General features: G+C 47.2%; 1 protein-coding gene across 1 annotated transcript in view; it reads left to right on the forward strand.

The window, feature by feature from the left end:
* The window catches only part of LOC131205865 (heterogeneous nuclear ribonucleoprotein L), a 99,733-nt gene extending 93,828 nt beyond the window's left edge, over positions 1 to 5,905 (forward strand). Inside the window, exons 7-13 of the mRNA XM_058198149.1 lie at positions 216 to 394; positions 711 to 803; positions 3,109 to 3,233; positions 3,305 to 3,455; positions 3,525 to 3,729; positions 3,791 to 5,702; positions 5,767 to 5,905. Of these exons, the coding sequence (XP_058054132.1) occupies positions 216 to 394; positions 711 to 803; positions 3,109 to 3,233; positions 3,305 to 3,455; positions 3,525 to 3,729; positions 3,791 to 3,945 (908 nt within the window). The 3' untranslated portion in view covers positions 3,946 to 5,702; positions 5,767 to 5,905. The remainder of the gene's footprint in view (positions 1 to 215; positions 395 to 710; positions 804 to 3,108; positions 3,234 to 3,304; positions 3,456 to 3,524; positions 3,730 to 3,790; positions 5,703 to 5,766) is intronic.
* The last annotated feature ends 11,104 nt before the right edge of the window (positions 5,906 to 17,009 follow it).

A 17,009-nucleotide genomic window follows, 5' to 3' on the forward strand; every position in this document is an offset into this window, starting at 1 on the left:
GGAGGTTGACTCTTGACAATGGAAACCATCCCCATTCCCGGTCTCTCCTCTATCCGTATGCCCTCTCTTTGGTTCGAAACATTTAGCAAAGTAAGCAAATAGAGTCCTCGGTAGAGAGTCCTTGGCGCGCGCGCGTGTCATTGACACAGCACACGAGCACCACGTTCCTGAAGGATTAATGGCAATTAATTTTGTTTGTCTCCGACTCGTTGCAGAACCCGCTCTGCTAGGGGTTGGCGGAGGAAATGGGTTTCCACCGAACTTTTCGCCACCGGATTTCCATCCGTCGGAAAACTGGAAACCGGCCGCGGCCGGGACGCACGTCGGTCTGATGAAGGACCCACCGCTGCCACGGAACGGACCGACCAACTTCATCCAGCCGACACAGCAACAGGTAAGAGGCGGCCGTTTCTCTAGTAATTACACCTATTTTTGTGTGGCCATTTGCTGCGTGCCTTAAATTTCCCGCGATGGAGGCGCATGGTGGTCCACACAAAGCCGAATTCTTTTATCATTAAAATATCGGTTCCGGCTAGAGGGGCCCCGATAATGACCCGCATTCATCGGCACCGAAGCGCGTAATTCGAATGCTGAACTGGTAATGCTGGTGCTTTAATCGACGAGTTTAATCACGAGCCTGGGCTCTGTGCGCTTTTAAAAATGCAATAATTTTATCGATTTTGTTTCTTTTGTTTCTGGTGTGTCCACAGGGAGCAGTTATGATGGTTTACGGGCTCGATAACGGAACGGCCAACACCGATAAGCTGTTCAACTTGTTCTGCCTGTACGGCAACGTGGTCCGGGTAAGTACGCAACAGCCGGCTCAATAAAATGAGCCGAAAAAAAAGCGAAAACCGACAGCATTCCGATTCCGAAAACCGCCCCATTCGTGTCACTCGAGAAGAAAACTTATTTCCGCGTGCGCGCAGCGTCCGCCCGACGAGTACCGTGCGCAAACCTGGGCATTGGGCGTTGTTGGGATTAAAAATACCAATCACACGACGGCGACGAAGGCACCGGGCCCGTCTCTACTATCACAGGTACCGAGAAGTAATTCTCGAAATTTGAAACGACCCCAAGCAAGTGGCCGCCGTCGCCGCCGCCGTGGTTTCGTAATTAAGATCCGTGTCGGGCCGGATTCTTTAAACCCCTTCGGAAATGGTGGCCGCAACCGCCGCCGCCGCCGAAGCTAATGGTAACCAATTAGTTTACATTTTATGGCCTGTCACTCAAGCGACTGTCAGGGAGTGAAATGATTCTGTTTGTTTTTGCCAAAAGCCGAAAAAAGTAGTGCAAAAAACATGATGCCACATTCATAAATCAGCAGCGAAGCATCCCTTCGCAGAGGGTGAACCGTAACAGTAACCGACCTTTGGCGGACAGGAGCGCGGGCACACACAGGAAGTGGCCCAAATAACTGCGGTGACCAATCGTTCGGAACGCTGATGAGACACGTGGTGGTGATGTGGCCTAGAAACGAATGAATTTCTACGTAAGCTCTAGAATGATCAATGGCGCGATCGCATCTCCCGTTCGGTCGTGCCGTTAGTTGGCAGCCAGTTTAGGTTATTTGTTTCGGCAAACTGTACCTTTGGTTTGTGCGCCACCACCGGTCTTTTTCAATCCATTTTCTTCAAAGCAGTACGTTCTCCTGCGAAAGACATCGGTAAAAGCCAGCGCCGCTTTGGACGATATAAAATCCCAAAAAAGTTGGTATTTTTCGTTGCCACTGAACGTGCAGCAGATGGTGGCCGTAAACATTGGCCAACAACTTTGCTGTATAAGGACAATAGAACAGGAGAACACGGGAAAATTCAAATAAGAAACACGCGCGCTCCGCACAATCCGGCACGGAAATGGCACCGTTTGCGACGAGTGGGAAGTATCAATCCCAGATAGAAAATCCAATCGAAAAGAAGGAGTGCAACAAGAAGCATTCCCGACAGCCACTACCATCCGGTGAAGGGTCCGGGGACCGGAACCGGAAACGGGAATCGAAAAGAGAGGCTGAGAAAAATTGGTCGGGAATTGAACGAAAATTTGAAACGCTGGTTTTTGTGACCGGCGAACGGATTGGGGTCGGTAGCCACCGACCACTATAAGATAGACATCATTGTCAATTTTACACACTTTTTGCGACGGTGGAGCCCCTTTCGAGCCAGGGGAGAACAGCTGACGCTAGGTCTAATTTTCAAAACTGCTCCAAAGCGATCAGAGAACAAAACCTCATTCTGACTCCCATCGGGGTCCCATCAGGGATGGACGTTTGCTGAATACTAAACAGAAAGACAGAAAGGAAAGGGGGTGGTCGTGTAATTTAATGCAATTTTCGTGTGTCTCTAAAAAGGACAGCCGTGGTGGAGGACGTTCCAAAAATTCGAGTGGCCGAGTTTTCTAAATTACGAGTGCTGCACGTGCGAACGAGGAGCTCTTAGTGGCAATCATACTTTAGACAATATTCTTCTTTCGACACGGGATCCCACCTGGGGAAAAGAACACCCGGCTGGGGGTCTGTTGTGCGAGATCGTGCCCCGAACGATCGTGCTCACTCAGGTCGCTACGAATCATTTCAATCACAATGATTTATGTCGCTTCCTTCGGACCGAAAGAACGAAAGATTAGCACCCCTCGAAAGACGAGCCCCGGGGTCGTCCATCCGAAGAATCAAGAACGAACGAATTCCCGTCTGCCATTCGATTGGAAGAGCGAAAGCATTCTTGTCGCGCTTGGGCGCACCGAGTCGCTGGCCGGGGCGGTTCTAAGCTACACGCATCGTGTCGCCCGAAAATGGGAGTCTCTGAAAATAGCCCCACGACGGCCAGCTGGCTGGCTGGGATAGAGTGATGGGTTGGACGTCGCCCAGCGCGCCACGAGCAAGGAGAGGGCCAATAATTAATTTCATTCCACCATGACGACGGGGACACACCATTGTGATGTGGTGTCGGGCACCAAAAAACACATTCTGACACGCCATCCCCGGGAAGCCCTGGCGCAGACCGCTTCTAAGCCTCCCTTAGTGATAGCGCTCAAGCTGATTGAGTGCTTGAGTGAGATTTTCGTTTGCCATTCTTAAATTAACTCTTTCGACTTCGGACCCCCCCATTGCAGATAAAGTTCCTGAAGACAAAGGAAGGCACCGCCATGGTACAGATGGGTGACGCCATCGCCGTCGAGCGTTGCGTCCAGCACCTGAACAACATTCCAATAGGAAATGATGGCAAAATTCAGATCGCGTAAGTCGCAAGTGGCGATCGTCCCTTTGGGTGCCGTGCGTATAACAAAATTCCGTGTACTTTCGCGGCAGATTTTCCAAGCAAAACTTCCTGTCCGAGGTCACCAACCCGTACACGCTGCCGGACCACACGCCCAGCTTCAAGGAGTACACCGGCTCGAAGAACAACCGTTTCCTGTCGTTGACTCAGGCGAGCAAAAATCGCATCCAACCGCCAAGCAAGGTAATTGATAGGCGATGGGTTGGACGCCTCCAGAGAGCGGCCACCACTGATCGTCCGTTTCCGTTGCAGATTCTTCACTTTTTCAACACCCCACCGGGTCTGACTGACGAGCAGCTGATTGCTGCGTTCGCCGTCAGCGATTGCCACCCGGCCCAGGTCCGCATGTTCCCGCTGAAATCGGAACGCTCGTCGTCCGGGCTGGTTGAGTTCCCGAGCGTTGCGCTAGCCGTCCAGGCGATCATGAAATGTAATCACACCGCCATCGATCACAAAGGTACGGGACCTCCGCACGAAGAACGAAGAAGAGCCGTGCAATAACGCCCCTTTCTTTGTAGGCACAAAATTTCCGTTCATCATGAAGCTCTGCTTTTCGTCCTCAAAAACGATGAACGGGGCGTGGAACAATGAGAACATCGAGAACTTGAAGCAGGTTGGCGTTTCGGCCCCCACGACACCGGGCGCGGAAGACGAACCGATGCAGGCACGATAAGCAGCAGCCGCCAGTGTTGAGACATCATCAAGCAGAGTTTGGGGCAAAAATGTGGCACCGCGTTATTACATCCAGGAGCAGCCTAGCGGGCCACAACACGACAACCAGCAGCAGCAGCAGCAGCAGCAGCAGCAGAGCTCATCATCATCTTAAACCACCGTACTTGTGTGTCGATGGCGCACATTCATGAAACCCCTTATCATCACCGTAGGTTCTACCATCGCATACGCTCTCCTATCACCTACGCGTTGGGAAAGAATCCCATCATCCCGCCAATTGCCAGGGGCAGCTAAGGGCAAATCTATATGGATAAAGACAAACGCAGTGCAGAATAAATGCTTCGCCTAGCCCACAACAGTTGTGATGAACATTAGGATTCGTCCATCAATACTACAAGATTGAGAGAGAAATATTTTTAGGAATGCATCAAATACGAACCCCGCGTGAAGATAGTGCATGTGAAAGGACTGGAACTAGGACAGGCGGCCGAACATCAGTCTTCTTCTCACAGACATACAGAGACTTCTCAACAATCACCAGGGCAGCCCCACAATCTTCGATAGCGACCCGGTTTTCCGGCCGGTTTTTGGTGCAAGTTGAGAGTCTGATGAACCGTGCACCGTCTAAATGTTTACGCGCTGATATTTTAATATAGGCTAAATGGGAAGCGACGTGCAAGATGGCCGGACCGGAAAGGCTTTATTTTGGGTATCTCCCCGCTCCGTTCCCCCTTGATTCCACACGGAAACCCCCGTAACAATACCCCACAGAGAGTCACACAATCAACTAGGAAAAGAAAAGACTGGCGGAAACAGAACCCTGCCGATCGCCGAGCACAGATGGGAAGCAAACGACGAACGGTCACGAAACTCAAGAGTCACGTGGAGCAACGGTGAATGTGTTAGCTTTGAAACCAAAAACCGATGGAGGGTAAAATCATTAAAAGGAAACACGTGTTGATGCCGGAAGCGGTTGGCGAGTTGGCCTGCAAATTCAATGTGTGTTCGATTTTTAAATTAAGTTCCCCCTTTATTGTGCAGATCATTTTCTCATTTGTTGTTTCGTTCTCATAAACTTAGTACCTTGTTTTCGCTTTTCGTTTCCGTTGAACTTTTGCCCCGTTCTCTTCTCTTCTCTGCTCTACTGCTACTCTCTAGAGACCTCTAGACGCTAGAAGCTACACACCACTTACACAAGAAAGAAGAAAAAAGACATTATTTATTGTGTTTACTAATAGATTGTAGAAACCACATGCACACGACCGCGGGAGAGGCAAAATGAATCATTAAACTGCGCAGAGTATGTGGAGAATGGGTGCGCTGATCGGACCATTTCATCGCGCTGATGACGTGATCGTGATCGAGCCTCTCCCGTTGCGCATGATCGTTCGATCGTTTTGTTTTTGTGATGAAAGTATGCATGCGGAGTGTGATCGGGGCATAGGAAATGAAAGCAGCCAATTGTATTTAATGAGCGTGTTGTGTATACGTTAGACAAAGGTAGAGTGAAACGAAGGTGTAGGCATAAAAGAGGATTGTATTTGTTTTGCGACCCTTTTTTTTTATTTGGTCCCTTTCGAGTTAGGCTTAGAGTTCAGAGGCAATGTACCAAAAGTGAAACGTCTTGAGGGGGGCCAGATCGCGTGGAAGATCGGGCGACGAGCGCAAATTGTTAGCGAACCGCGGGGGGTTAACATACACCAGTCACCAACAAAACAAGCATAACACAATACGCGCCAGCTCTCGATGCTCCAATAGGTACACTTTGTGCGCCACCAACATCATTAACACACGTGATACAATGCTCTCGATGCTCCAATAGGTACACTTTGTGCGCCACCAACATCATTAACACACGTGACACAATAAAACTCTACAAGCACTTAAGCACTCTACACAACAAAGTGCAACCGGCACGGTGAGTACACTACTCTGCTCATCCTTTGTTTACCCCTAACACACAGCGTAACACGTGTTTAGTGTAAGTCGTTAATTGATAGAACAACAACAACAACAACAACAACATACCCACACTCACACACGAAACAATTGCACCACACATACACCCCACGGCCACGGAGAGGCTTCACATAAGACAACAGTTTAACACACTCTCTGTCCCCGCAAGCGAACACCAGAATCGCGCGCCACTGTAGGCCGACTGTAAGGACATGTAAGCAAATCGTGGGCACTCACTGGAATTGGAAAAGATTCGAGATATTATCTGATCATCATTGTATGTTTTAATTGTTCGTTTCGCAACTCACTACGTTGTTAGCGCCTAGGTTCGATTTGGTGTATAAGTCGTTTTGTTAGAGCTTTTACTCTTAACTATATTAGTCTAGTTTAGCGTAGTTCTAACTACTTCAGTAACGAACGGTGAGAAGCGGTGATCATTTCGCTTGTGGCGTAAAATGCAATATTAGAATACGATAGAGCAGAGCACAGAAGCAAAGAAGGAGCTATCCATCACGCCACTGACTGAAGTGGCCGGAGAACAGGGCTGCTGTGGAAAAGCAGCAGTGGAAGCGCAAGAGACAGAGAAAGACAGAGAACTCGTTCGTTCAGTTACGTTACTATTGTTTTGTTCAATTGGTTACTTTTTGTTTTTATTTGAACACAACATTCGTTTCGTTTCGGTACCGTTTATTTTGTTTGCAATAAAGAGGAAAGATATTCAGATTTGGGACCCGCCTCCCGCGTGTGCTCTGTGCAGTACCCTCCCAGTGGCAGTGGTTACGAAAGTGTCGGGAGATAAGTTTGAAAGAAGCAAAAGACCCGGCCCGATCCTAAGATGCAATGTGTCTATCCGGACCGGACCCGGTTTGGTTTATCGCCCTTCGCCTGCAGTGGGGTCCATGCGGTGTATAGAGGCCTCTTCCTGTGTACTCAGAAGTAACATATCCTACCATCGCGCGCGCGTCATGTAGTAGCGTGAAACTAACCAAATCTAACACGAAACGTTTGGCAACACACTAGCCCCCAAAACACCCCCGACCGGAATCGAGCGAGCGAACGCATGGCGCAGAAAACTGGTTCAAATATTTACAAACACGGCAGAAACCATTAAAAGGTTAAACTACACTCTAGGCATCTCTAGTGCAAAAGCCCCGTAAGCCCCACCCCCCAGTAAGCCCTCTATTATATCAAGCCGCGGTAGTCGCATGCGCAGGCCACGGGGACGCGACCCTTTACAAACCGGCAGAATATCATTTAGAGTTGGAACCAAATTGTGAGTACCGTGAACCCCCCAATCCCGTGTACAGACGGGTGTTTAACGTGGGATAATCGATATTGAGCTGATCACAGCACATATTTTGCCCCGGAAGCCGCGCGGAGGGCGGAGGGCTGACTCTCAATGGCACAAATAATTATTAGAAATAATGATAATAACAAATAATAATAATAATAACACAATGATGATGATATATGGTGGTCCAATGTTGAAAAAATATCATTTTATTACATAAAAGACACAAACCAACCGTTGTTGACGAACGAATCGTTAAGCTCTACACACTATTAGAGAGAGAGAGAGACATACGCGTACCGTTATCTACTACTGGAGTACGTACCCTCCCTCCCCCCCCAACAGTTATTGCTTCGTGGCCCAGCCGGCTGTGTGCGGCCAGATTTCCGATTGCCGCGAAGGCCGTTAATTTCTCTATTGTTTTCGATTGTTTACACATTTTTTATTGACGCGATCAGAGAATCTACACGAAGATATATTATAGATTGTAGTGTACCACCCCCTGAAGAGAACCCACCAAACACAGAGCCCACAGTGTAAATTACGAGAAAGGGGAAGAGCTGACAAAATGGCAAACATATTTTGTATTCAAGCATTCAGTTTTTAGCGTATATATTTTTGGCGGGTTTTTATTTTGCCTTACTGCTTAATTATATGCGACCAACAAAGCGGCGCAAATCAAAACAATCGACATCCGTACAATCAGTCACAGAGAACAGAGTAACCATTCTGGCTCTCCCCGCACGTAACAATCGGTTGCTAGGCGATTTCCCGTTTCTCGTTTTTGAACGCTGGTTTTCTCTAAGCCCTCTTAGCTTTTAATAATCCTATTTCGGAAGCAAAGCTTTTTTATTGGCCTATTTATTGTAACTCTGTAAAAATCCACCTACAGTAATCCTCTCATTTTGCTGCAAATGGCTGTGTGTACGTGCGTATGTATGTGGTGATTTGTTTCGCAATGTGAGCAGAAAGGGTGAAAGGGCGCTGCGCTCTGCGAACAGGCGGTGAGCGAAGCGAAATGATAATTTATGTGCAATCATTATCTAGCGGCGGCAGCAACAAGTGTGTGGAACGAAACGTTCTCGGTTTTTTTTAATGTACCTTTCCAAATAGGCTAATGGGCGAGTGTTCTTTTAAATCTCTGGAAATGACAGCGTTGTTGTTGTTGTTGTTGTTGCTGCTGATAGCGAAAATGAGTGAATCAATCAAAGCAATCCTTGAGAATCGAGTCTGCAAAACGAATTCGTTGCTCAAGACAAGACAACTTCGTGTTCGTGCAGCGCGTGCAATCAGCTTGCAGAGCATAGCAAAAAAAAACGTTGAATTGAACAGCAGTTCGCCTATTTCTGGGAGATTGTGTTGTGTACTTTTAGTTGTTTAGCTCCGTAAGTAGACTAATTTGTGAGAATTTAGTAAAACGCGTAAGAGTGTATGTAAGTCACAGACAGACGGACGGGTGCTACATTGTGGTTAACCCTCGCAACAATCCATAGCAAGCCGTATTCACTATCATCCCGGTGGGCGCAGTGCAATGGCCTCGCTGTGGAACTAGCTGGCCGCGAATGCTGTTGAAACACTCTCTGAAAATCTATTCCCACCTTTAATATACAACAGACTTTAAACGACAAGCGTGGCCCACAATGGCGCGATGGCCACTCAAGCGAGGACAAGAGTGAAATAATATTATTTAAAAGCCGTGCGAACGAAGGGAGACACAAGAAAGGAATCGTTTTGTGAAGAGAAACACTCACGACAATATTGAACGGCGGCGAAGGCGTTAAGATGGTAATCTGTGTTGGCCAGAGACTGGCCCGCGTTGTGGGAGATAATAACGAATTGAACATATCGACCATCGTTGCCGGTTTTGTTATTAATTTATTTTTTTGTTATGAACCTTTCTTTCACTCCTAGCTAGTCCTCTAGCCCCCCCCCTCGTTTGCATCGCGTTGCAATATGGCGCACTATTTCTCCTCTAGAGTGCGGACATCCGCGGTCACTAGAACCCGATCCGGTCGCAGTTGATTACCTAACCAATACCCTAGTGCGCTGTAGCGGTGTTAATAGTTTAGTGAAAGCGAGTAGATGAACCCTGGCAAAACGCAAATAACCGCCGTGTGGCTCTCCTACTTCCGACCCTTTTGTAGAGGGTTGCCGTAGTCTACACGCAGAGCAGAGCATAACCTAAATCAAAACAAAGACAAAACACACAAATAACTCATCAAAGTCAAATTAACTTCTTCTCGGGGGTGTCCCCCCAGGAATCGCGCGGAGGTTCTCTCTTCCCGACAGACAGACACACGCGTGCAGTCGAAACAAACCGTCTCTGACCGTCTACTCCCTTCCGATCCGAATGCAAAACTCAATTGTAACTTAATGTCGCGTGATCGCTTTATCAGAATCAATGTTTGAATCAAGTAAATTAGGCAGTTAAGGGAGCGAACCGATGCAGAAAGCAAGAAAACGCGGCCGGCGAGGATGGACGGTGTAGGAAATGGGAACGGATTGGTCAAGGAATAGGCTATATAGTAAGTATTATTGCATTAGCGAACAAACAGAAAAATAAGATATATTCTAAGCCACCATAGGTTAAATGTTAGTACTAACGGCATACAGAGAGCAGCAAACGGAATCCAAACTTGGAACAGAAACTGACCTTACCGAGGACGCAAGACTTTTACGAAGGACGCAAGACTGTAAGACGCGGTGACGAGGTGACTAACGAATTACGATACCCAAAAACCCAGAAGCAAAACCCCCCCCTAGGGACAAGGTACGATTACTACTGCGCTGCGAAACAGAGGGAAACAAAACGCCAAACCGTAATGTGTATGTATTTTGCAATTGATAATAGCTTTCGGTCCGATCACACACTGTGGAGAGATGTGGAGATGTTTACGGCGGCAAACAAAAAGGTTGGAAAAGTCCTTCCACTCCTGATCCGGTGATCGGTCGCGGTTGTGTCCCTTCACAAACCTGGTAACGTGTTCCGCTCAGGTGGCGAGATCAGTGTGCATGCATGCAAATCGGGAAGGCAAGTGTCAATTATTTTTCTCTATAAAAATGTATGTGCCTACGGAACCGGGACTCGATAAAGCACGAAACACTTCTTACAAACACCCCATAACAAAACACAAACACACACCGAAATGAGAAAAGATCGACGGAGAATCCGAAACCACACCCACACGCAGAAACAGAAACAGTGTTACCTCTATTGTTACTCTAACTTGTTTGTTGCCTGTGTCGGTAGCTGATTTCGTTGTACTGTTTGTTTTGGGGCGCGCCGAAGGACCGACGTGCCGCTTTGTGCGCCACAATCTGAAGAATTGGCCTCTTTCGCTTCAACCATCGTCACCCCCCGGGTTTTGACCGGTCGAATACATACCAGACAAAATAGTAAAAAAGACATTAACGTGCCAAAAAGAAGCTGTAATTTGTAGGAACCGACGTGCAAGGGAAAGCTAGAACGTCTCAGCAGAAGACGAGACGAGAGGCTGACGATCGAGCGGGAGAGAGAGAGACGCTGTAAGAGTTTTAGAAAAAGATAGTTAATTTTAACACAATACGGTTCTCTGTAGACAAAAAGTTAGCAAATTTTTATCATGTTGTCAAGGCCGACGGGCAGTGTCCGGGTTTTTCGCGGCTTTGGTTTTGCTCCCTTGCTTTTGCCAAGTCCTCGCGCGCGGGGCGCAAGAGAGACGCGATTGGCAGTAACGACACACAACGAACTAACCGATTTCCGTTCCATCGTTTCCGTTGTTGAGGATGCGATCGCCGCGCGCTCGATGACGCCACTTTTGTTCCGTACGTTCGCATATGAGGATAGGGAATTAAGTGTTATTAAAGTGTTTTACGGGTGGAGTGATCTGTCGGTTCGGATCGATGGCGAGCGAAGGGCGAGAGAGAGAGAGAGAGAGAGATTACTAGCGAACATCGAAAGAGGGAAGACACACTATGGGGCAGACAGACACACAGACACGCACACAGCACACAAACATAAGACACGAAACTCACGATCAGTCGACGACGAGAAGCTGAGACAGAACACCATTTTGTAGCCGAAAGCATATTGTGAAAAGCGGGGTACGCCAGCGAAGGTGTTGGGAAACACAAAAACCAACAACAAAAAAACTAACAGAATAATGTGTGTTCGTGTGTGTGTTGGGCAATATAAGAAAACAATATCGGAAGTAAGGAAAAAGGAAATAAATCTAGAACAAAACATATCGTTTGCGAGAATAATAATCTTTATCCTGTCCTCTGGCGCAACAACACGCAACACACTCCAGGACACACCTCCTGAGCATACCCTTGTTCGAACATACTACAAACAAATACATACATACACGCAGAAACATAATTGCATACATACATGAATACAATACATACGTACATTATATGAATACAAGCGTAAGATAGAAAATTAATGCAACGTAGTGTCAAGAAAGTTTTGCTGTAGAACGAACGCGCTGCTTTTCGGTGGCTGGCGGCGTTTGTCCCGGGGTCCCTCTGGTGTCCCTCGCGGATCCTCTGTGCGGCCTCGCTGCTACACTAGTAGGTCAGTGTCGAAAGAAGCAAATTAGCTTACCCACCCCCTATTATAACCTATTGGCAACGGATGTGGGCGAAATTTCTGACGACGCACGGTCAGTGGCGCGCTGTGCACGACACAACAACCCCGTTAACTATACCTTGCAATATTCCGACGAGAAGCGGCGCTAGTCTGCATAAAGCAATGGACAAGAATCATAAATGTCACGTCTAACTCACCGGCAACACATACAAGTGGTGCCAACACACCATTTCACAACAGCGACTACACAGAACACAGAGAGGGTCACACGTAAACGAAATAAGAGACCGTATCGGAGGTTCGAGTTCAATTAAACGAGTGAAACGACCGATCAAGAAACGGAAGTTGATTTGCTGGTTGGCGGCTAACATACTAATCCTATGGAACAGAGCAAAACACTAAACATGTAAACAACATAGCCACACACTCTGCTATACATCTAGCATCTTTAGGACCCCCACACAGCACAGGACCCCCACAAAGTTGCACACACTCCCCGCACTGCTGCACCGTGGCACGTGGTGGACGGCAAGTGAACCGGGCGAAAAGAAAAAAAAAACAAAAACAGCATATATACATTCAACAAACCACCAAACCTAACTCTAAATAACATAACAAAAAAAACAAACGACAACAGCAAACCTACAAATGGAAAACTTCAAACAACAAACCCAAAAAAAAAAACAAACAAAAAAGTAAAATGCTACCAACGCGCTAGAAACAAAAAAAATTAAATTAATACCCCTTCTTACATGTAAAACAAAATACATTAATACACGCATATACATTTAAACACAGAAGAAAACACCAACCTCTACTTGTTTCTCTTTCGTTTTCGTTTCGTCCCGTTCGGCTCGGTCCTGTTCTCGCAGGCTGGTCAGTTCGAATGTTTGTTTTTACTACAAAAGCGTGTAAGGCCAAGGGCGTCGTCGCGAGATGGACCGAGATGGGTCAGGCCCCCAGCACGAGACACGCGCCAACAAACCCCCAAAACGCCCCATCACAACACTCGTACATCGCTTGGCGCAGGTTTCGGACTTCTGCGCTCCTTTATGTCTCTCGGTCAACAACCTCTCTCTCTCACACTCTCTCTCTCTATCTTTCTCTGCTTTCATGTTCAACCTTCGCAGCATCCTCAACACGCACAAACACGAACAGACACCACCATACAACAAAGATACTCGTACAAAGCGCCTGGTTCCGGCAGAGAGAGAGAGAGGGAGCCTTTGCGTGGTGTGCAGGGGTTGATAGGATCAATCTTTCTAGTAGGATAGTAAAACAGTAAACTCTTAGTGGGGTAAGTAAACACATTATTCGTTTTTTCATGTCGAATTTATGTTCTGGCAACAAGCATCCCATCATCACACCTCGTGTAAATAGTGATCCCCTCGATTCGATGTGCCCGTTTTGTTTCATGCTCTTTAGTTTCACCTTCGGGAATTAGCATTGGTTATTCTGGTTTTTTTCGTGCTTTGTTCTGTATTATGTTTTTCGATGTAATTTCCAAGTCAACTTGTGTGTACATACTGGTAGCTAAAATGTAGTTCTTAGTTGCGTTAACATAGCTCAAGACGTACGAACCAAGACACAAGGCAAACGTTCTCCCAGGCTCTCTACGTAGTAGGTGCACTATAGGTGTAACCATAGCAACCAAATAGTTCAATTCTCGTAGCCTATAGAGAGAGTCGATGGTATAGAAGCTAGAGTGTCCGTTTCAGATCTAGTACACCGTGCACCGTAGAACAGAACAAAGGCACAAAGCCACGCAGTAGTATTTGCCAAGGAGGAGACCTTTTTGCGAAATGGCTTCGTTTTCCTTTTCGGCACGCATGTCCGTTGCCCGTGAATTCAACTAGCTGGCAAAAGTTGAACGAACCAGTAACGAACCCCGGAACCCGGAAGCACTTGAAGCATACAAAACTACAAACAAACCAAATGGTGAAATGGTGTGGTGGTTAGTAAACCCTATTGCGCGTGAGTTAGTAAATAGCGAATGCAAAACACCGTAAACACTAGCAAACGCCAATACTACATACTCTCTCTCTCCCGCATCTGCAGATTCAAATAATCAAAAGCACAACGACACACACAGCTCTAACAGTTAGAACAGCAACACACACAAACATTCGTAGAAGCAAACGAGGTAAAGTAGCATAATTATGACCACAAATGAAAATGGCGTGAAGCAAAAGTCTCTACTGTCAATTACTAATATATAATGGAAAGCGAAGGCGAGAGAACGTAGCACAGAGAGCTAGGGCGAGAAACAACAATTAAACAGTGCATGGCGCCAGCACGGCCAGTTTAGTTACAAAACTCTAATGATGGTGCTAGAGCGCAGCGATAGCGAAGTAAGCGAAGCTGATTGGAACTGGATATAGAACTAAACTCTACTCCATTTCTCTGAAGTGACACCAGATCCTGAAGTGTCGCTGTTCGCGTAGTTCCTACCAAAAAACAACAGTGAGTTGATTTTATTGTTGATCAGTTTTATCACGGACATTTCTAAAACCCCAACGGGAGTGGAAGCATCATTAGTAGGCTTTGATATCATTTCTCTATGTCTGTCTCTCTTTCTCTGGAACTGAACACTTAACCCACCTCGTAACGCATGATCGTCTATTCTTATCGCTTTCGCTCTCCCTCTCCCTATCTGACTCTGTCTCTGTTACAGCATTGTTGTTGTGTCTCTGTTGAAATTGACCAAACTTGGGTTGGTAGAAACGAATGGCGTGTTACAAAAAAAAAAGGGAGAGATGGCGAGCGAGAAACATTTTATTAAACCAACATACAGCAACGATACTCGTTTTTGCGCAATGTCAGGGATCAATGTTTTAAATGAACTGTATGTGACTGTATACACCGTGTACACAAAGCAAACTCTAGTAGCGATCTATTTACTACTATTTTAAGGTTAATCAAAATCGAATCGACAAGAACTGGTTAAAGTTAGTAGCTTGATTCTCTCACACCAAAACATACACCTAGCACTTATTGGCACCGCTTCAGTGTCGTAGAGCTAAGTTCCGCTAAACAAAACAAGGGCCGAACGCAGAACCGAAACCACCAACAAACAACCAAATAGCGCAACTAAAACAATCGAGAACCGAAACCCGGATACTGATGTAATGCCTAACAAACTACTCCGCTCCACTACTACTTAGCAGTGACCGCGTATCGTCCATCTCTACTACTATGCCCGCCGTGTCTATGCTGTATTTCTGTAGCGTGTTTACCCGTACAGGATTAGAGCGTGCCTGTGTATGTGTGCGCGTGAATGTGGCTGAATGTCCTGACTCTCCAAAAACGTGTAAATAAAGCAGCCAATGGGTGAATGGAAGCAAGTTCAGCCAAGCGGGGATTAAGGAAGCAAATTAGGGAACTATATTAAGAGCCTAACGAACGTAACGGTATAAGGAGTAATACATTTTCGAGTTTCTCATTTTGAAAGTGATAAATCATAGCCCCGCCATTAGGAAGCTTACCACCAAAAAACCGGTATCGTTTATCATTGTCCTCTCTTGGTATTTTGTGTGCAAAGTACTCCAAACGGGCAAGAGGGCCAAACGGTGGAGACGGAATGGGATAAAAAATCTAGAACGAAAACGGAATAATGGCCAAACTAAGTTAGCTTTTATCGTAATGGTGCAGCTGTTGCGCGGGGAGCATAATAATAATAATTATATTAATAATCATGGAGACCAAAACAAGCAACATATTACAAATAATAAAACAGCAGCAAAAACATTGTAGAAATGATTGAACGAAGAAATGGAACGTACAATAAACTATTTCCATCGAACTCGATGTGTGAAGTGGAAAGCGATCCCAATTCTTCCCGTTCCCGCAAGGGTCACATCCGGTCCACCGGAGGGCGATCATTACCCCATTCCACCCACATCTTGCTGGCTTGCCGCCACCACGCTGCACAAGCCTTCCAAAACCTTTGCACTTGTCAATTGTCTTGTTACAAACTATAGCAAGCGGCCACAGAGAGAGAGAGGTCACATGAGCACCACCACCACCCACCCTTGGCACCGCCATCCGTGGAGCGATTTTCCGCCAAACGAAACATAAGCTAATGCCAGGCGCGACAGGCGCGTGAGAATCGTTTATTGGATAGAGAGAATTAAAATAATAAATAAAACTTTAAAAACAATACAAAAAACCGGCAGTAATACTAGAGTGTAATGTTTGTGCTTTGCAGGTTGGCCAGCGTGGGACGAAACACATCGGCATCGCCAAAGGAACCGACCGTGGGAAGGTGAGAACGCAGACGCCAATCTGGCACGTAGCTAACAAGCCGCACTCGCCATTTTTCGTGCTCGTGTGCTAAAGTGCGCGCCACGTGCTAACTGTTTCTACCATCACTGTAACCGCTCGCGATCGCTCGCCGATCGTAAACACGTTAATTGCCGGGGCGGCAACGACGCGATCGCCCGGCTCGGATGTCACGCAACAACGCCGGTGACAGCGCGGCGCAACACTCGCAGCATCCGGCAAATTGATCTTAATTTAAAATGAAGAAACACACGCAATCAAACGAGATTCCAGCGCGCTTGAAACGGGTTTGTTGGCACGCGACCGTCTGCCGGCCTTGAACTATTTTTCATCGGAAGCCAGACGGACGGGTTCCGGTTTGAATTAATAATTAATGACGGACGGACGCCGCAATCACGTGTCGCCACTAACGATTGACATTCAGCTCTCCGATCGGTCATCATAAATCTGTCGGTCGATAGATCGGCCCGTAATGAACACGGGTTTGGGGGGAGGTTTGATCGTCCCCCGTTTTCGGTCCCATCTTCGTGACGTGCGTGCCGCACTAAACCAACGAAAGGGACACACCTCCAGCGCGGCCAACTGCCGTTCAAGGTTGTGAAATTCAAAAACCCCGCCGAACGCACAGATACACTTTTGCGCGGGCGCCGGCTCACTCGCTCGATGTGTTGGTAGCGCGGCGCGTGGTGGCCACATTTATCGTATCTGCTCTCTGTGGTTCGAAACGGATGGTCAAATTCACGACTTACTGTGAGTCGCGCCGCTTGGCGTAGCTCAAAACCCGTTCACTCGCTCTCTCGCGCGTCTTGAGACGCGCGAGATACCAACACACCGATACGCCACGAGGGCTCCACGCGATTCGCAACACGCGAACGGAGCCACCAAACCGCCTGGCCGGGCGCGGGGAGCAGAAAATGGCAGAAGAAAATGGTGTTGGTAATGTGTATAAAAATTGGCCCGT

Source organism: Anopheles bellator, chromosome 1 (genome assembly GCF_943735745.2).
Source record: "Anopheles bellator chromosome 1, idAnoBellAS_SP24_06.2, whole genome shotgun sequence".
Lineage (NCBI taxonomy): Eukaryota > Metazoa > Arthropoda > Insecta > Diptera > Culicidae > Anopheles > Anopheles bellator.